Here is a 22,693-nt window from a genome sequence, read left to right as displayed (position 1 = left end):
AGTAGTACTATTTGGAATCATCCATACTAGACTATGCTTTTTGTGTTAGAACTGTTTTTGACGGTCGTATAAGTGCAACTGCTAAATCTGATGCAAATCTATTACCACTTGAAACTAGATTAATCCATTATATTTTCACATTTAATTTTCTGCCTAGAGGAGGTCATAGAGAACACATATCATATTTAAATGTTTATCTCCTCAGGATGATTCTTTTAGGTGATAGGGTTAATTTGCCGTATTTAATGATGTTCTATATGAATGAATGTTTTCAAAGTTCAAAAATCATCTTGCCATATGGAGCTGTTCTCACTGCTATATTTGAAGCATTTAATATCCACATCACGGCCGATGATGAAGTTATCAAGGTTAAACATAGTGATATTTACAATCATGCATCTCTGAGGCGTATAGGATATATATTTCATGATAGTGTATAGATGCATACGTCTACAGTAGATGAAGAAGAACATGATAGTGACGGAGGTGATCAGTTTACCAACAGAGAGCAGCCCACACATGCTACACAATTTGATCAGCAGTCATCCAATCAGCATGCATTATCTGCTCGTATAGATGCATTGGAGATATCTGTTAGCAAGAGGTTTGCACATATGGATTCTCAGCTAAATGAGGGATTTACGTAGATGGGTGCCCGATTGGACGAGGATTTTAGGTGATTTGATCAATTCATACAATATTTTTATCATCAATTCCCTCCACCACAAGAAGACCCTACTCTGGATGATTAAGCTTCAGCAATTAGCAGCAGTACATGTGGCTTCACTCGAAGATCTTCCATCTTCATCATTTACATTTAGAGAAATGTACTTTAGTTTAATGTATGCATATGTACCTTTTTTTTGTTGCTGTCATTTTAGATGTGTTGTAACCAGACTAAAATTATGTATAATTTAAGATATAATTTTGGCAGCAAAGTGGTTAATCAAATAGTTAGTATGTAATGACTAATTATTAAAAAATCAAAAAATTTGCTAGAGTCACAATCCGAGCTCACCAGTCAAGTTTGGAACCACAGTCGATCGATGACGTGGCAGGCAAGTCGTGCCAAACTGATCGACCACCTGAGAATTTCGATCGACCCTAAATCCTAAACTCTAAACCTTAAATCCTAAACCCTAAATCGATCGATCGCCTGACAATTTTTAAAAAGTTGTTTAAAAATTTATAATTTTTAAAAAATCAAAAAAATGTCAGGATTAGTCGATCGCCTGAGAATTTTGATCGATAGATCCAAATCGAGCTGGCCGATTGACTTCGGGTCTCAGGCCGATCAACCATGTGGGAGCAAATTTACCAGATCGATCGATCACCTGAGAATTTTGATTGATCGATCCAAATCAAGCTGGTCGGTTGACTTCGAATCTCAAGCCAGTCGATCGCATAGGACCCAAAATTTATCGAACCGATCGATCACCTAAGAATTTTGATCGATCGATCCAAATCGAGCCGATCGATTGACTTTGTTTCGCCAAACCGATCGATCGTGTGGCACGCAACCCATGCCAGAATGATTGACTACATAAGAAATCCGATTGATCGATCTGGCACAGGTCACATGCCATGCAGTCGATCGTCGGTCGGCTCGATTTGGATCGATCGATCGATATTCTCAGACGGTCGATTGATCCTAAAAATTTTTGACTTTTTTAATAATTATAAATTTTTAAACAACTTTTTAAAAATTGTCAGGCGGTCGACTGGTTTAGGGTTTAGTGTTTAGACACGGCTAGGATCGGAGGAAACAGGCCAGCTTGATTTGAATCGATCGATCGAAATTCTCAGACGGTCGATCGATTCTGCACGACTTGCCTGCCACATCATCGATCAACCTATGATTTCAAACTCGACTGGTGGGCTCAGATTGCAACGGTTGATCGCTTCGGCATGGCTTGCGTGCCACATCATCGATCGACTGTGGTTCCAAACTCGATTGGTGGGCTCGGATTGCGACTCTATATGATATAAGAGCATGAATTACATAATATAAGAGCACTTGAATTCAAAAATCTAATGCACTCGTTGATGTTATATAATAAAATATTTCATTACTTTCATATCCATATATTTTACAAATATGAAAAAATTACAATATATACATCATGTTCCATAAGGTGGTCTTTGCTTCTATCTTGCAGGTTGCACTCGACGACCCATGGGTGGAACCTCACTCGATCCTTCAGTACGATGCTTTTCTAGACCCTTGGTCGGACCCTCAGTATGATGCTCGCCCAAACTCTGAATTGGTCCCTCGTGCGACTCTGTATGATACTCTATCGGACCCTCACTAGGTTCCTCATATTCGGTCACTGCATACTCAAAATGTGCTGCAGACTCTTCTGTGGACTGAAACTGGGTCATATCGTCCTGCATAAACACGGGCGAGGGCATATATGAACTGAACGATGGAAGATTCGGAATCAGAAATGATGATGTATAATATCGTCTGGCACCTCCTCTATGCAATGTAGGTGCTCCTGATGATGACGGATGCATAAAAGGTGAAGGAGTGGACTCTACACTGCCATGATCATGATCATGGATATCGGTGGAGATACGAGTGTGCTGTCGGACGGCATGGAGACCTGAAGCACAAATATCCTGAATGAGCTGTCCGAATGTGGCTAACGAGTCCGGACGAGTCAAATGATGAATCCTCGTCAAACTGTCACTCTGATACAAATAACATGCTCAGCACGGAGAAAATATAAATATGTTAGTCATAGAAAATTACAGATAAAATATGAAATCTTACCGGATAGTCAAACATCACTTCTCCACGACAAATGAATTGACGCATGATGCGACGATACCACTCCATGTAATCATCATAATAATCCATCGTACCGTCGATCGCTGGACCGTCTACAATATAGTCTTGCTGCCTCTCCCAAAGTGCAACTCAGTGCTAATGAATTCTTCTCCAGTCATGATCTGTGCCCTCGAAGGTCGATATGATGAAGTCTGGAATCTATATCACAAACCTCCAGAATAGTCTGCCGTAGTCCGAACTGGCGCATCACTCTATCCGGTTAGTGCCACTCAACGATAAAAAAATGTAGAAATATCACTTGGCACTGCCATATATGCTGTCCACCAAAACAATAATCCGGTAGACCAGCTAGGATCAGAGGAGTATATGGCTGCCACACGATCTTTTCATCCATAGAATTGAGTGTAAGTAGTATGAACGTAGTCATTCTAAGAAATTATCTAAGTAATGTAAATCATTTATGTTTATACTTGGTCAAATTCGAGACGATCAAGATGAAGCCGATAACTCAGTAAAACATGGGTAAAAACCTCCGTCACCTCAAAAGTATCTCTCCACATACATAATAAAATTATAATGGTACATATAAATGTATTTAAAAAACTTGAAGTTTGGAGATTATAATGGCACATACAATTACATACCTCATGGCTAGAGGACCAGGTGGTAATGTATCTCCACCTGCCAAATCCATAATAGGATCTATAGGAGGCTGAAGTAATCGATGAGGAGCTATAGATGGAAACCTATCCCAAGCCCATACCTGGAGTAAAATCAAAGGTCCCACAATGTCATGTGCATCTATCCTACTTGCCCTACAAAGCTCTCTATACAACCATACTAAGCTCGCACTACCCCAGCTGTAGTGTCTTACTGCCTCAAAATCGGCAAGTAATAGCAAAAACATAATATGCATCATATTATTTGATTTATCTACATACAAACACCTCCCATCAGCTATAGAATATATGCCCTAGCATAACGCTGTATGCTATAACATCTACATCCAGTGGTAGCTCGAAAAACTGCTATCTCAACCATGCAAGATTCAATCGGCAACCCTTTAGTTTATCATCAGATGGGACAACACCTAGCAAATCAAAGCATACCTGACGCCAATCCTGACGTGTGCTACCTATCACTGGAAGACTGTCAACTGGTAAACCCAATTGAATATTGACGTCCTCCAGTGTGATAGTGCACTCACCAGGTGGTAGATGAAATGTATGAGTCTCTGGATACCACGCTCTACGAATATGGTGATCAAATACTAATCTAGCGAGATGAAGCCCACTCGGCTAAGCCCGTAAAAACCCGCCTACTGCAACAGTGGAACTATTCATATATCTAGTGGGTCGATCGAGTAAAGGCTAGCTCTCATCGTCGACATCGAAGAAAGGAATGCTTCTGCAAAAGTGAAAAAAAAGTTAATTCAGATCTCTAAATTTTAAAATATATTTAACATAAATATATACCTATCCATCCCAAATGGTGGAAGATCGATGAGATGCCTGAGCATATAAGACCGTCTGATCTACCGACCCTGGCTCCATGTGCATGAGGCTATAGAACACATTTGTAAAAAAAAATTTTGTTACTGAATCAAATACACATATTTGATATAAGCCGGAACAAAATTAGTACCACATTACAATAGATAATAACATAAATTTTTTTTTGATAATAATACAAGTTTGAATACAAAAGATCATTGTCTATTTGTCGGATATGTCCGTCTGCTATGCCCTACTTCGCTACAATTTCGGCACCTAGTTCTGTTCTCAATTTCCATCCAATCTATTTTGTCTAGAAGATCGTGGTCTTCTCTTTTGTCACAATCATTCTTTCTGTAGTATAATGGTGATGTCAGTTGGTTGTTATGCCCAATAATCTGCATTCAGAATGGGTTGAAATTTATGACTGTAACTACGATGATATTCCTTTAGTGCATAACACCGATCAATATATCACCAAAAATCAATTGACACATGTACACAGGCAGCCATCACATGAGAACATGATAAATGATAACATTGCCATTTCTGACACGTACATATATGCTCAGATAATCATACTATCTGCAAGCATAGTAGTTCAATAGATCAAACATATAATTTTTATTCATAATAAGTAACAACTTAAATATATAGATTCTACGGCAATCTACCATCACCTGAGTATTGTTGCCTTTATTGTTATACGGCCCACGGAATGCTGTTTGGACTTGAAATACTCCACTTGCTCTATCAAACTTTATGACATTATGAGATGTTGCTTTTGATTGATTGGCAATCACACAAGTTATAGCAAATAGAATAAATCTTTCACCTCTACATAATGCATTATCTGCCTGGGCATGTCGACCTTCAAAATATGATACAAGTCAAAAAAATATCATTTGGACCAATGAAGTTACCAGTAGGAAGCGTACATTTTTCAATACACCATTAAAATATTCAGATAAATTAGTAGTCATTATTTCAAATCTTCGACCACCATCATGTGCACGAGATCATTTCTCTACTGAAATTTCATTCAACCATTGAATAGCTTCCGAATTCACTTTTTCAATCTTCGCCAAAAAATTATTGAACTTTCTAAGTTGTGTTTGTATTCTGATTATTTTCACCAAATCTCTGAGTTTGGAGTCTCAGAATCGAGTATTGAAGTTACTCGCTATGTGACGCAAACAATAAACATGATGTGCTTCTGGAGGATGCCAACCAAGTTGTTCATTCTGTAAAGCCAACAATATACTTGAATGTCGATCTGAAATAAGACATATACCACGACATGGTCCAATACAATATCTAAGACAAGCCAAGAACTAGCCCCATGTATCAGTAGACTCCTCGTCCACTATAGTAAAGGCAAGTAAAAAAATTTGATTGTTTCCATCAACAGCTGTTGCAATCATCAGCTTCTTTCCGATATTTTTCGTACATAAATGTAGCATCAATACTGATAACCAGTCTACAGTGTTTGAAGCCTTCAATTGATGATGCAAATATCCAAAAAGCATGATCAAATGCAGCCAATGGAGGATAACCGATAGAAGTGCTAATGAACTTCACCTAAGAGCCGGGATTAAATTCCTGTACAGCACACAATCATTTTGACAATAGGTCATAAGATTTATCCCAGTCTTCATATATCAATGCCATTGCTTTTTGCTTTGCCTCCCACAACTTTCTATAACTAACCATATAGTTGAATCTATTTTTGATAATTGCATCGATACCGGCAATAGAAATTGTGGGCATTTCTTTTACAACATCCCGAATTTCATTGACAATAAAATTCGAATCAAGACCAGAATGATCCTAAGAAAGCATAGCTAAAACATATATATGTGGACTGATATACCTTGTGATTTCAAAGTAATCGTATCGCTTAACAATTTGGAGCATCTAATTACATTCTGACTCTCTATTTTTGCATTTTATCACCCAAAGCTTTGGCTCTGACTCGACAACTCTAAATTCATAATGCCTCTCAATATGATATTGCTTTACTGCAGTTTGCAGTTCTGTTTTATCTACAAAACGAAGTCTTTTTAACAACTCAGCACCTTTTTCCCAGTTGGTGCACCGTGCCTCCAAACCAGAAGACAATGATATATTAGCTACTGTCCAATCAATTGATCTGAATGTTGCAGGCGGAGCTTCAAATACCCCTAAACTTGAATGCTCTTCCACAGGTCCGCAATCTATAGGAGCAGAAGTACCATCTTCCTAAGGATGGAAGTCCATCTCATCTCCACTCCGTATGTCATCTTCCTCAAATAGCCAATTATCTATGTGCCCATATCGTCAACAAGTGTATAAACTGATGATTCTCTAATAGTGACACCAACCATATCAGGATCAACTACAGGAAATTGATCCTCTGCATGTCTGGAACTTTGAGTCTCTGGTACATGCTCAATGTCCTGAGCTGTTCGAGATAGATCGATCTGTTGAATGTCCTGAGTTGTTCTTATATCTCTATCGGTTACTTCATAATCATACTGTTCAGCTTCAATAGGTTACACTTCTAGATACAACTCTGCACCCGATAAACATGGATGCGAACAACCATTGAAAAAATTACTTCAATATCTTCATCTTCAGTAATCGAAACAGGTTCATATTTTAACAATATCGGTTGTACAACCTGTGGATATCTATATATTACCATGAGTCTATTCTTGCTTTTGTCTATACGAAAGAGTTTGTATAATTTATTCTCCAACTCCTCAAATCTAATTCCAGATTTAATTCTAACTGCCCTTTCAGGACGACCAATGTATTCAATCCCATTCGATCCATAAATTATAGAACTATTTATGTAACCTAAGATCATAATATTTTCTTCCAGCACTACATACATAACAAATACAATAATTTTAGCATGCTCTACATAAAGCAAACCACATTGGTCAAAGTTAATAATTAAAATAAAATTTTTAATAATAATTTACTTAAATTATATCGATATTTTTTTCACTTATAAAATTCTACATTCTTTTAAATTATTTATTTTTTTTCACTTATAAAATTCTACATTCTTTTAAATTATTTAATTATCAATTTTAATTTTTTCACTTACAAAATTTTACATAATTTTAAAATATTTATAATCAATAATTATATTTTTTCACTAATGATAATTCAAATATTTATAATATTATAAAATTTTACATTTATTTTCTAATTCTTCACTTATAACAATTCAGATAGTTATGATATTTTAAAATTTTACATATTCAAATTAATTTATAATTATTAATTTTATTTTTTTCACTTATAACAACTCAAAAATTTATGATATTATAAATTTTAGATACTTAAAAAATTTAGTAATTATTAATTTTCTTTTTTACTTTCAATAATTGTAAAATTATTAAAATTATAAAATCTTACATATTTACAAATTTTTTTACTTATCAATTTTTTTATTCACTAATAACATTTCAAATAATAAAATTTTACACACTTTAAAGTTATCTATACTTAATAATTTTATTTCTTCACTTATAGCAATTCAAAAAATTATAATATTATAAATTTAAACATATTTAACAAAATTTTATAATTATTAATTTAATTTTTCACTTATACCAACTAAAAATATTATATAATTTAATAAAATTAAATTTATTATTAAAATATTTTATATTTATTAATTTTATTTTTTAAACTTATAAAATTTCAAAAAATAACAATATCATATAATTTTACACAATTGCAAAATTTTTAAATTATCAATTCTAATTTCTCATTTACAGATTTCATAAATTAATAATATTATAAAATTAAAACATCAGATTTTACAAAACCCTAATATTATAAAAATCATAAAATTAATAAATAATTACAATAATTTAAATAATCAAAAAAATAAATTTTATACCTCTCGTTGCCACAACCGAAGGGGGAGGGGAGCGGTGGAGGGGGTGCCGACGGGGAGAACTAGGGAGGAGGGCGGCGTGTGGGGGAGACCTGTGGAGGAGGGTGGCGGCCGAGGAGGAGGGTGGCAGCCCAAGGGGGGGTTTGAAGGGGGGTGACCGCGGGGGGGGGGAGGTTTTGTGGAGGGGGCAGCGGTCGAGGCGAGAGAGAGAGTGAGGTGGCGAGCAGGGGGTGAGTTGGCCGGGGGGGTTGTCGGAGGGGAGAGGAGCATCGGGGTCCACTGGGGGGGTTGTCGGAGGGGAGGGGAGCACTACGGGGTCCATCAGGGGGGGCTGTCGGAGGGGAGGGGAGCAGGATCGATGGGGATCGGGGGTTATGGCTGCCAGAGAATCATGACCGGAGGTCACGATTTAAGAAAAAAAAAATCAAAATAAACATCTTGTAGCCATGTGGGCCTTCAGCATGTAGGCCGCGTGGCGACAGATTGAATTCATGAGTTGAATCTATGAATTCATTCTGAAATTTTAAAAAAAATATTTTAAATAAAATAGTGGGTTGAATCCACGATTTCATTATTTGGTGAGGTAGGCTGACTATTCGTGGGCTCAACCATGAATTCTCTATGTGGGCTTTGAATTCATGGGTTGAACCTACGATTTTTGCTGACTTAGCTCAAATACGGTAATTTTGAAAATAATTTCCAAACGGAGGTATTTTAGAAATTTTTTATTTAAAAAGTATTATTTAAAAAAAAAATTCCATCATTTGCCTGGTCGTTTTCAGCCAAAAATAAGGGTATGAAGGTAATTATCCAACTTCTGTTTGAATCCCGCCATCTAAAGCAAGGCGGAAGGCTCTCTGCCGGTACTCCACCACCCTGGTCAGCCCTAACGCATTTTTGGCCTCCCTCGTCCTTTTCCAGCGAGAAGGGAATCCATGCCCTTCGCATTGGCCTTTTGTCAGGCCGCACCATTGGCCGTCCATGTCCTGAGCTGGAGCTTTAGGGCTTCAAAAACCAAACACGTCCTTCCCTCCGATCTCCCATGGACCCTCCAGCCATGGATTCCATCAAAGAAGCCAACAAGGACAAGGAGGAACGACCATATCGAGGGCCACCCAAGGAATTCCAGCCTAGGAGGTTCTTGCTCGATTCTTCTCCTGCTCAGTTCCTTGAAGAAGAGTTTTTTTCTAGTTTTTTTTTTTTTTTTTTGGGTTGTTGTTTTCAGTTATCAGATTAAGGTATTCGAGGTTGCAATGCAAAGGAACACTATTGCGGTGCTGGAAACAGGGGCTGGAAAGACGATGATCGCGGTGATGCTTATAAAGGAGATTGGCAGAAAGCTGATTGAAAATGGTAAAAAGATGTTTATAATTTTTCTGGCGCCAACTGTTAATCTTGTCGATCAGGTGATGTAGGGATCTTTAAAGTTTCTTTTTCCCTTCCTTTTAGTGAGAGCTAAGATTTTTGGTTGGGGAATTGACATTATTAATGGTTATCTGCAGCAATATGAAGTGATCAGAGATCACACAGAGTTTGGTGTGGCTGAATACTATGGGTCTAAGGGGATTGGTGAGTGGAGCGCTGAATGCTGGAAGAAGGAAGTTGGCATCAAAGATGTAATTCTTTTAGCCCTTTATGTCCGTTAAACTGTGATTTATGTACAAATGCTTGGTGTAGTTCTAGCAACAGTCACTTAATTATTTGGGGTACAGCAATTTCTTGATCTGGTAAAAGCTTCCTCAAAAAACAATTTTGTTGACCTATCTTGGTTTTCATTCTTGAAGAAACTGTAATGGTATTTAATCGTTTTATTTTACTGGGTAGCGGAGGTTGCAATTTTTCATTTTCTTCTCACTGATACAACATATTCTGTTACTTAATTAACTATGGTGAATTAAGGCTTCTAATGGGATCTAGTCTGAAATCTGCATGCCATCATTTTGAGCAAAACTGTATTCGAATACATGGTATCATATAATGTGACTAGCTAATGTTAGTTATTGAAATATTTTCTTTTTTTCTTTTTCTCTAACCTTGCTGGTAACTTGAGAAGGAATACTTGATGCCCAAGTAGAGAGTTAAGTAATCCAGGACCACACCTGCTAAGCAAGACCAGGTATGTAATGCAAAAAGGTTTTAGTTCCAATCTAGATCACATGCCTGTTGTTGTAAAACATATGTTGTCTGATGCTTATTGGCCCGATGTATAGGATTCATATTAGTGACATCTTGAGTTGGCGTATATAAACATTTCTTGATATGTGATATGCCTATTGGCATGATATATATATATTGCATAGGGTTCATACCAGTTATGTCCTTTATTGGTATGTATAAATGTGCATTGATCTGTTTCATAGCATGTCAGAGTGATCTGCAATGACGCATGTGAGCACAGCTTACCAAGAAGTTGAGCTGCACTAATACAACCAGACTTAGCTGAAGTCATTTCAGTGAGTTTGGTTTTAACTTTTCTTCTATATAATGTGACCAATCTCCTTTGAGCTTCCCCATTGTATAGTGTTTGATCATTATAATGCCCAATTTTATGCTAGTTAGATATCTTTAGATAGTGTGTTGCACATTGTTTCATCATCTTTATTAGCAATCAGCACATTCCAGAGCATGGTTTGGAATCATTGATTGGGCATAGATAAAAAGTCTGCATGCCCCAAAAGTTTGACTCCTCTAAGTAGGTAATCAAAGTTACTCTAGATGGAAAAAAGGGGAATCCTAGTGTGTTTTACTATGTTGTTTGCATATAAATAAACACTTGAGCATATCTTTTTCAGACAATATTTATTCAGTGTTGGCATGGCATTATAAGTTTATTGTACTTTGTCAGCCTCTAATTGGCTTAAAGTTATAATTTAGAATTCTGAATCATTAGAAATTTGATGTGAAAGAGGATCCTACTCTGCATAGAGGTCCCAAAACACAATTTGGGTTTTAGTGTTGCCAAATGACTTCCAGTTTCATTAGTTTTGGCAGTTTCATTGGCATTTTTAACCTTGATAGTTTCTATTGAAAATTATAAATAAAATAAATTAAATTTGGGAAAATAAAAGAAAAATAAATAAAGTCAAGAAAACAAATGAGAGATGATTTTAAAATATATGATATTTTTCTGCCATTTATTTTAGTTCACTAGCTTTGCGCTTAGGTGATTGGATTTGGATTGTTGAACGATAAAGTAGCTATTTTTTACAGTATAATGTACAAATTTACTATTTGATGCTTAGTCACCAGAAGTTGGTGCATGAGCAGATTTGGGTATGGGTATGGGGAAGTAGGATATCCTTCGTCTCTCTCCCGTTCTTCTTTCTTTCTTTCCTTTTTTATTCTACCTTCCTTTCTTTCCTTTTCTTTTTCTTTCTTTCTCTTGTCCATTATTTTGTTTCTTTTTTCCTTTCTCTTCTTCTTTCTCTTGCCTTTCTTCCTTTTCTCCCTTCCCTTCTTTCTTTTCTCCCTTCCCTTCTTTCTTTCCTTTTCTTCTTCTTCTTCTTCTTTTCTTTCACTTTTTCGTTTTCATCATCTTTCCTCCCTTTTTTTCTTTCCTCTTTTGTCTTCTCTCCCTACATGGATGAGTTTCACAGTCTCGATTCCATCCCACTCTCATTTCCTCATAGGAATAGGATGGGACAACCAGGATGCCTCCCATCCGGACGAGACTTAAAACCTTGGTTTTAATATCAATAGTTTTGGCCAAAAGATAATGAAAATTCAAAAAATGTATAAAAAGGAAAGCAGTAGAAAAAGAGAAGTAAACTTATTTAGAAAAGGAACTAGGGATCATCTAAAAGTAATTGTATGTTATTCTATTATTTTTGGGCATTGGTTTGGCACATTTGTGTATATTGTTTTGGTTGTTTCATACTAAAATATTATATGCATGCACGCAGTTATGAGATGCATGCCCACATCCAAATATATTATTGATAGAATATAAAGAATTCATATGACATTTTTTTTTAGTGTAACATATCCTTTTTGTTTTGAGGACAGTTTTGACATAAAAATCTAAATGTTTATCAGGTTTAAGCTCTACTCTAGTCTAGCCTGTTCAGAAATCATACTAGTCTAGATTTCTTTTAGACCTGATATCACAGTGCTTCCAAATATTCACAAACTTATATATTTCAAGCTAAATATTGGGAACATACTTCTTAAAATTATGAAAATGAAGACATGGCAAAACCTCTAATGAATTGCTTACATGTGCAATTAAATTAAACCATAAGAAATTTTTGGTCAAGACACTGAAATATACCCTATTTTTGGATAAGTTCTAAGTTCCAACCATAACTGATAAATTTTGGTTCAATACTGTTGTAGCCAAAAATTTAAACCAGGTTTAACAATATTTTTATTCAGTTGATTTGGACATGGGCCACCACTAAATGATACAAGTGAGGATATTACCCAACTTTAATTATTAAAATTTAAAACCGAAAGTTATATAGTTTTCAGATATTTACCTATATGTCTTTGATTTTCAACCTCCATAGATGAAATTTTGCATCAAGACTTTAGAGTCCTCCACTTGTATGACCACAGAGCTCAATTTCACTTACAATGTTTCAGATTGAGTTTTATATGAGATAATGAAACTACATCCGAACTTTGAGTTAACATGGGTTTTGTCTTGATGATTAGACTATACTAAACATTGCATTCCAAAGTCATCTTCTTGTACAAATATATTTATGTGTGGCTAAATATTAACACATGTTATATATTCATTGGAAATCCTACAGTTTTCAATAGAAAATACCATCATGCTTATTTTGTTTGTTATACGTGCTTTTTGCACAAATGCTTTATATATTTGGTGCCAAATAAAATGAGACGACAAAGTAATTTTGCAGTTGTTGGATCTTTCCATAAGCGAAATATGCCGTTTTCACCCTCTACTCCATAAGAACATTGATATTCCAATTTAATATGCAATAGATAGCTAAAGTTTATGTCATGGTAAAAGTAGGTAATATCGTATCTTCTTTTTCCTCTGAAGTCTTTTTTTTTTCCATTTTTACAGTTCTCCTTACATTCATAACTTATTATAATTCACCCTTTGAAAATGTTCACCAATTATTAGAGGATTATTGGAGGTTAGTGCATGCTTTGGTCATTCTTTCTTGAAGAAGGTGATTTCCTAACAACTAAAGTAGCAAGTTCAGACAAATAGAAACAACTAAAGGAAATCTTTTGCATTGGCTAGTCAACCATATGTATAGTTGTAGAAGCCCCCTTAAATCTACCCATGACCATGTCTACATCCATTCCTACCTAAAAAGGTATCATATTTTACAAAATTGGAATAAAGTAAAAGGATTCACAACTAGTACTCTAAGAGATGCTGCTACAGTTTTTTTTAGCATAGACCAATCTTATGTACTTCATACTATAGTGCACAAATTTGTAAAACATACTCAATCATGTCAGCTGATCTGCTACTCTCACAAAGCAAATCTGATTACTTAGAGCTATCTTGCCTCAGTTGGGGCTAATTATTCAAGCCAAGATACAAACTTCCATTGCTTCCATGCAATTGTGTTATCCCTAAGCAAAGTTTGCCATCTGTATCTGACCCTATATCAGTACCATGTTGGTGCAGTGTTGGTATGCCCGGCATAAGGATTTGTTTGGTGTACTGAGACTTGGTACATCCCTGGCACCAAGTCTCAGTTCAGTACTAGTACAGTACAATATGCCCGGTATGCGGTGATGATCACCAGTATGGCAAACTATAACTCTAACTCATCCAACACATTTCATACCTCTAAGTGATTATGGATCAAGGATGAATCATTTGCTGAAACATACTTCTAGGAAATCTAGCAAGTAGACATTACCCATAGGAAGCTTATTGTTCAATCTCTACTAGTTGTTTTCTCTCTCTCCATAGAGTAGCTTATGCTACCACTATTTTTGTTACTTCATTCTCATTCTAAGGCCATTGAACTGGTTCTTCTTAAGCCTTGCTCAACACTAGAATTAAATTGTTGTCTGTATGTTGTTCAAGCATGTGTTCTTGTGGATCAAAGCTACCACTACCTTTGCTCTGGAGTGTTGGGAGAGTGCATGGGAGGCAATGTTTTTCCATTAATTTGCTCAGATAACATTTCAAGCCATGCTGTAGTTAATTGATATCTGTTGACTTGACATAGCTGTTCAAATTGATGGATTATTATGAACAGTCAACTTTTACATTTTTCATGATAACCGCCAAGAAGATTTGCCCCATTTCTTCATTTCTGTAGCTTAATTTTCATTATTCATTTTTTTGGTTGAGGGGATGGGGCCAAAGATCAGGATGATTTGTGTTGCATGCGCATTAAATTCAACTACCAGTCTATTAATTTGCTTTAAGTTAAACTACATTTTTTACAAACTAACCTGAGAATTCTTTTCTTTTATTCCAGCATGTTTGTTTGGTTAACTGTTCAAAAAGATACCATCTACTGCATCTTCAATCTTTCCCTTGAACTTGTGTTTATATTAAGAATTATTGACAGCTTCCATTCTACAGATTGTGATTATGACTCCCCAGATTTTATTGGATGCTTTAAAGCATGCTTTCCTGACTCTAGACATGGTACACTTGATAATTTTTGATGAGTGCCATCGTGCAACTGGAAATCATCCATATGCCAAAATAATGAAGGTGCATAAAAAGTAAATCTTATTAAGTGATAAACTTAATATAAATATATGGTGTAACGTTCATTGTCATTCTTCTTCTGTATGATTTAGTTTGTTTTCAGTATTTGATCAACTATTTTCATGCTAATTTTGATATAGGAATTTTACCACAAGTCTGGATGCAAGCCAGCCATTTTTGGAATGAGTGCATCTCCTGTAGTAAGGAAAGGCAAGATACTATATAGGAATGGCAGCTTATTTTGGATCTTGGAGTTCATTTTTGGAGCTTTAAAATTAGTTAATGCTTCAGTTTTGTTTGATGATTAATTCGCCATGATGACTACTTGTCTTTACATGGATAAAATTGCTAATAACTCAATATATCTCGAGGTATAGACAAGACACATTACAGAAAGATTATTTCTATAAGGCATAATTGTTTCCACAGAGTACTTAATTCTTATTGCAGTCAATGTGCTTTTTATTATTTTGTACTGCATCATCAGTTCTTTGTGTGGTGCAGTATTGGCTAGTGATTATTATTCATTATAATATGACTTCTTTAACTTCACAATGACCATTTGGTGGGCTTGATAGGTCACTGATATTCTCGAGACCTTGTGTAATTATCAACATTTTTAAGTTGTCATGGTAAGACAATGATGAATTTAAATGTCTATTCAAGAAAAATAAAAAGCCTGCAGAGGTAAGATGATCTAATACATTTCAGAGACTGACGAATTAAAATTACATACATGATAGATAAATTAAAAAAAGCAAGATAAGTTTGTGACCTCTCTCATTGGAATTATTTCTGTATGTGGATATTATATTTGCTTTGTCTTCTCAATCAACACATATGTACAAGCCTGTTCAGCATCATCAGTTGTACACTAGACTGGGAAGGTTATAAAAGCAATTTCTTGTGAAGAGCTCCTGATAAACAGAAATCTGTTTTGCTTCTCAATCATGCTCCATAATATTAATCCACATTTTCTAATCAAACAATCATCATACTTATAAATTTACTTGAGTAAATCTTTTTATTCTAATTTAATTGCCTCTCCATGCTGGCTGCATATTATGCCAGGCCGGTGCTGGCATTGGGCACATATGTTGCTGTTATAAAGAAGAAAATGGAAGATAAAATTGGATTTGGTGAGTTTGTCTGTTCCATTTGTAGAGTTGGTTGTGCCTGACAATGGATGGGATGAAAGTCATGAGTCAGCAGCAAAAAAGCTTGTGAGTGCGATGTGAAAGAAGGAAATGGTATAGGGAAATGACCTGACTGTGGGGTTGATGAAGAAACAATTTCAATTTCCATGAATTTTGGCACTTCTGATCAATCTTAAAACAACAAGACAAAATCAGATATTCAAGGAACCAAACTGAATCATGTTGTACTCCTTATTAAGTATTAACCTTTTAGATATTTGTCAAAAGCCCCAAAGTTTTGTTGGATTTTGATGGTCATTTTGATCACTGGAATTTGACGATGCTTTGACAACAAGGCCTGGCAGTGGCACATGTGTGAGCAAGCTGACCCATGTTATTCCAAACTGATGGCCCAAACATTCAAACACTTCTGCCAAATCCCAACATGCGAGCCAGAAAGTACCATGGAAAAGGTTCTGATGTGTTTGTGGATAAAACTTTGAGGACAATGTAGGGAGGCAAATCATTATCTGATTAGAACAAAATCTTGAAAATGTGGTCACACAAGGAAGAAATAAGACGTACTAGATAAAGATTTCACTAGAAGATCTAGTGTATATCAACATGCACCAAAAATTGTAACCAGAAAATTCCCATATTGGCAAAAATCTGGTTCTACATGTGCAGATTAGGCCTGTTTAATTGAGTGCTCCTGCAGTCTTTTAGCACTATGCTATCTGTAGGAACTCCTTGTGATATCTTCAGTTAGGGCTACAATACATATTCAAACTTCTTATTAAGTCGTATGGTAGAAACAACTTCTATCTTTGTGTTCTTGATGGGAGAATGTTGCTAGACATATTGCAGACAATTGCATGTTGCATCTTCTTTGATGTTTTGTGCTTTATAATTGCTACTGTGATCGCCGCTGTCCCACCCTATCCTAACACTTGAGACAGGGGATGTCCCAAGATGTCCCAATTGTGGTGCTGGGACATTGGCGGGATGGTCCTGTCCTGACACATGGGATGGTATCCCCTCATAGTATCCCGCGGGACATCTCTTCGGGACCTGAATCCTTGCTTATTTGCACATTTATGTTATTCTGGTTTTTCCCTTACCAGAAATGTTTTTGTATCTAAACTCTTGCTCCTCTAGTTTCTAGGATTGCCAAGCTCCGGTTGATCATTGATCCACAATATTAACTGAAGACTTCGCTTTTGTTGATCCATAAATGTGCTTAGAATTGACATCTTGATTTTGAAACTTACAGCTGCCTTGCTGGTGTTCTCTGAAAACATTTTCATTTGCTAGTTATTTCAGAAAAGAATTCCCTTAATAACTTTCATCCTGCTGGATTATTGCACAATGTTTTTACATGCTTTTTCCCCTTCTCTTTGGACTATAGTCTCAATTTTGGCTCATTTTAAGTGTCAATATGACTTGCATGTGCTCTGAAAATAAGAATCATATCAATTTGGACAAGTTTGGGCTACCTTATGATCTGTATGACTAATATCTTACAATTTTTTATTTTTGCAAGTCCAATTGCATGGATTGCTTTGGCTTGTTATTTCTCATTGTCAGACATATCTCATTTAAACAGGGGTTTTATCATCCAAAGGTTGTGAAGAGCAAATATCTGAGCTTGAAAGCATCTTAGATTCTAAGGTTATATTCTATCACCGGATATCTATTAGGCTACCTCTGAAAACATTGAAATTGCTATTATTTTATCTGAACAAGTTTGTCTTCATTGCATTGTATAATAAAATGAAGATACACCGATAAATTGGTATTTTTTCAGGTTTATATTGTCAAGGATAGAGCTGCAGTTGAAGCATTTGCTCCTTCAGCTAAAATGATTAATATATATTATGATGCCACCAACTTTAACTCTGAAGATTTGAAAACTAAGTTAGAAGCTTTAAGGGAGAAGGTAAATTCATCTTGTTCTGGAAATTATAATTTATATTCTAAGGTTGTTTTGAATAAAATTTGTGTGCTGAACAGGTTGATGCTTCACTGGTTGGTTTGCAAGAATCAGCATCCTATCAATTTAAAGACACTAATGATATACTAATGGCATCAAGAAAGAGCTTGTCAAGACATCATGGGAAGATTTTGTATTGTCTAGATGAGCTTGGGCTTATTTGTGCAGCTGAGGTAATTCATTATCAAATCTCAGTGATCTAGTGAATTAGACATGTTATGTATTCAGCAAGTGGTACTTTATTATGCATGCCTAAGTATCATATTTGATTGTTGAACTAGATCTTTTGCCAGATTTATCTGCTAACTTTTGTCACAAACTTGCCTGTGTAATGATGTACAAGGATCTGTAATTTCTACATCTGGTATAGGAAACAAGGTTTCATGTTATGAGCTGTTGTGATGATGCATACAAGATGCCTTTCCTCATTAAAGTCGAGATAGACTTAAATCAGCTCGCAAAATGCTAAGAAAAGCTCATTAACCATTCAGTTTTCTATGTCTCAGTTTTTCTCACCAATAAAGAAGCCAGCTTATAGTGTAAAGGGAAGTAAGCATGTGGTTTCGTGTGCCTATTAATTTACTAGGTTATTCAGGGGATGGATATATGTGCAGAAGACCAGCAGTTTTTCTCATCTTAGTTATAAATTCCAAGAACTTCCAGTAAAGGACAATCTGAGTGCACTTTACATTCAGAAACATTGGAATTGTATTTTAATTCTATATCCATTAATTTAGATTTTATGACATACCGGTTCATGGAAGAAAACTAGATGGTATTTCAATCCAGCTAGAGACATGTATAATGCATTCTCCTTCGAGAATAAGATAAACAGTAGTCTTATCTAATATTAACCATTGGATAGATTCCTTGCAGTACTTTTGAAATTTGGTGTATTCCATTTAGACCAAACCATATAAGCATAACTAGGCTTACTGCAGTGCATCAAATGATAAATGAAGATCCAGAAACATCTTTTTAAAGATCGCATCAAGGTTCTCTCAGGCACCTTAAGGAGATTCTTCTTCATGCTTTTCACACTGTGCACTCTGCTCTCACAAACCATGCAACTTTGTTAGTGCTTTTATATTGCCTGGATTTGTTACTCTCACAAACCATGCAACTTTGTTAGTGCTTTTATATTGTGTGGATTTGTTAACTTTTCTGACTAAGATTATCAGAAAGATATCTATGATACTTGATGGGATCGTTACTGTGCTTACACCAGAAGACTTTATGAAAGAGTTGGGACAGAGTTGGGACATGTGGGAGCTCATTATTTAGTGGAGCAGCAGAGTTCCAACACATCAAAGTAGCTCTTCTAATACTTCACTAGTCTTCTTCTTTTGTCACTGCTAATATCACCCATCTTTAAGCTTTCTTTAGACACACATTAAAAAAAAAAGAACAAGGAGTCATTTTGTTCAGTATCGACTTAAAATAAATTGAAAATGGCAAGGCATCAGCTTGCAGTGGCTGAAAATGCAGAAATCTAATACAAATAGTCTTAAGTTTTCAAATGCCAGTAGTCTCATTTACATTCATTTGAACATGAAAGGTAAAAAAAGAAAGAATAGAGCTTTTGGTCTTGGAAGAGAAGAACAGGAGTTAAAAAATATTATCAATTGATAGAGCATCAATTGATGTCAGGAAAAAAAATATGATTTTATGTGGTATTCTAACAATAAAAGAAACATAGAAAAACTAAACATCAAATCTTAATAAGAAGAGAATGGTAGGGTGAAGATGCCTTGATGAACGAGATAGGAGGAGATGAAGAGGTGTAATATGAGTACCTTCCAAGGTTTGCCATCTCGGTACTGGACCTCATACTGGTAAAATCCTATTATAATGTCGGAACATGGTATGATAGTATCGGTATAGGACAGTACGGTGTACGAATATGATGCCGGTATGGTACAGTATGCCTCATACTTGGTGGTACAGCAAACTATGGTACCTTCTTTGTTGCTGACCCTTTATACTGAAGAGAGAGATTGAGAGATCAAATGTGAGGCCCGGCCCAAGCAACGAATCCAAAGCCCAAAACAAAAAAAAAAAAAGGAAGGAAAACAGAGGAGAAGAACTCCCGAAGGGAGTCTTCTTCCTCCGTTCACCGGCTCCTAATCGGAGTCGGAAACAAGTTTCCTCCGGCTCTATTTAAGGAGGAGAACCCTCCTCTCTCCTCTCATCGAGAAATCCCGGGGCAAAACGGCGGCAATCGCCGGAAATTCTTCATGGAGACCTGTCGCTGTGCCGTCCAATTTCTCGCCGGAAAAGCTTCGCCGGCGACGGAGGTAAGCCTCCTCCTCTTCCTCTCTTCTCCCCCTTCCTTCCCGTGCCGATGTGCACGCTCGCCGGCGACCGGAGTCGCCGGATTTTGTTGCGGAAGAATTTTCTTTTTTTGCCGTTTTGCCATCGCCGGTGGTCACCGCCGACCATCGGTTTGGCCCTCTTCTTATCGGCGAGTCACCCCCTCCTGCCGACGGCCGCCCCACGCCGGCTGCGCCGCCGGCCGGCCACCCAACGAGGGGACCTCAAGGTCCCCTGTTTCAGCTCAAAACAAGTCCACGGGAAGAAGAAAAGAAAAAGAAGAAGAAGAAGGAAAAGAAAAGAAAAAGAAGAAAAAGAAAAGAAAAAGGAAAAGGAAAAGGAAAAAAAAAGAAGAAGAAAGAAGAAAAATAAAATGATAATAATATAATAATAATAAATAGGATTTTCTCCTCTCTCTTCCGTGAAGAAGAAAAAAAGAAAAAAAAAGAGAAGAGAGAAAAGAAAAGAAAAGAAAAATCATTAAATTAATTAATAAATAATGATATAAATAATAAAATATGAGAAGGAGAGTTTCTCTCTCTTTCCTCTCTCTTCAGTCTGAACTAGTATTTTCTCTCTCTAGAATTGGATTTTCTCTCTCTACTTTCTCTCTCTAGAATCCTCTCTCTAGATTATTTCTCTCTCCTAAGATTTTTAGAATTTTGAGAAGAATGATGATGAATTTAAATAATCCTCGTGATGGATTTTTTGATCTGTGATCGTCGGACGGTACACCGACATCCACTTTGATCAGATCAGGTATTTTTAGATTTTATTTCTCATGATTTTATTGAATTGTCCACATGATAATTTTAGCATGATTTGATCTGATCGATCAGAATTTGTTGAATCATATTGTCTGAAGAATTCAAGATGAGTTTTCTCTCTCTAGAATTTTCTCTCTCTAGAATTTTTTCTCTCTAAAGTCATTTCTCTCTCTCGATCGATTTCTCTCTCTTGATCGATTTATCAATGAGAAAATTCTTTCAATAGTCCTGATCTGATTCTAATGAAGAACCCTGATCCATGATTGTCAGACAGCGTACTGGCACCCACCTTGATCAGAACATGAATCTTTAGATTTGATTATCCATGATTTCGATCTAGCCATGACTTGATTTGATCATGTTGATTTCATCAATTGAGATATTGGACCAATCGTAATGTTGGATTGTGTCACCTGATCAATTCGAATTGTACCTCATGAATTCTCTCTTCTCTGATTTTCTCTCTCCACTTGGTTTTATGAAATCGATGAAGAAACCTCGGTCCTATCACTTCGAATCCGATTTGATCTGATAGTCAAACTTTGGATCGTTTAGGTCCTAATTAGATTTTGATTAGATAAAATTAGATGATCGGATCCAATCTAAACCGTTGAAATATGGTACTCGTATTCTTTCTAATTATTGAAATTGATTCTGTATAGGATTGTGGATGTTTGATCATGGGATATCGTGATATGATCTACGAACAGAATTTTGGAAGAAAATTTATAGAATTATGTGGATTTATTGGAATACGTTTGAGGTAAGTAATGTTTCACTTTTTCTAGATTTATCGGTAAATTATAATGTATTTTTCTGACATGATTTGTGAAACGATGCATGAATTGGATGAATGGTATTTTGTTATGAAAATATCTTATTTGAAATGTTATGATGAAGCATGTTTGAACATATTGATTTCATGATGCATTATATTAATTGATTTCGATACTACATGATTATATATTTTATTATCGAAATTAGAATATAAAATATGATTTATGAAGAATTATGATATAAGAAATATGATGAATTGACAACTTGACTATGTAAAGGACCCTGCCAATGGGGGCATATACGTTGGCAATTGATTGTCCTAAGGGTTTATGTCGCCAGCGAGACCAGCGACATGTCGCCAGAGAGACCAGCGACAAACCGCCAGAGAGACCAGCGGTTCCAAAGGACATGGCTGCCAGATGATTCACAGTTTACCGCAAGCAGATACGCGGTATTATGACCCTGCCACAGGGAAAATGTGGTCATAGCTCATGGTTGACGAAAAGAATTTAAGAACGAAAGAAATTGAAATCTCGAAAGAAACTTGAATTTTCGAAAAAGAAATGAATTTGGCATGAATTATATTGCATAATTGAAATTGATTTTGAATTGATGAACTCTATATGCTTATTTTCTATAAATGATTATTTACTTATATGCCTGATGAAATCTGTTGAGAAGTGATCATTGCTTACTGAGCTGTCTAGCTCATTACCTCTTATTTTACTGTTTTTACAGATGTTGAGGAATTAAGATGATACAAGATATGAATGGAAGAGTGATCAGAAGCAGAATCTCTAGACTTTTATTTTCGGTTGAAAATCTTATTGCATTTGATGTAAGGACTATGAATCATTG

General features: G+C 35.9%; 1 protein-coding gene across 1 annotated transcript in view; it reads left to right on the top strand.

The window, feature by feature from the left end:
• Positions 1 to 9,022: 9,022 nt before the first annotated feature.
• The window catches only part of LOC105033579 (endoribonuclease Dicer homolog 3b), a 60,959-nt gene continuing 47,288 nt past the window's right edge, over positions 9,023 to 22,693 (top strand). Inside the window, 8 exon segments of the mRNA XM_010908443.4 lie at positions 9,023 to 9,322; positions 9,411 to 9,591; positions 9,688 to 9,801; positions 14,718 to 14,852; positions 14,990 to 15,059; positions 17,592 to 17,656; positions 17,793 to 17,924; positions 17,999 to 18,151. Coding sequence (XP_010906745.2) covers positions 9,228 to 9,322; positions 9,411 to 9,591; positions 9,688 to 9,801; positions 14,718 to 14,852; positions 14,990 to 15,059; positions 17,592 to 17,656; positions 17,793 to 17,924; positions 17,999 to 18,151 — 945 coding nt within the window. The 5' untranslated portion in view covers positions 9,023 to 9,227.

This window comes from Elaeis guineensis, chromosome 4, assembly GCF_000442705.2.
Source record: "Elaeis guineensis isolate ETL-2024a chromosome 4, EG11, whole genome shotgun sequence".
NCBI lineage: Eukaryota > Viridiplantae > Streptophyta > Magnoliopsida > Arecales > Arecaceae > Elaeis > Elaeis guineensis.
The sequence above is the reverse complement of the archived record's forward strand: the minus strand, read 5'-3'. Positions and strand labels throughout refer to the sequence as shown.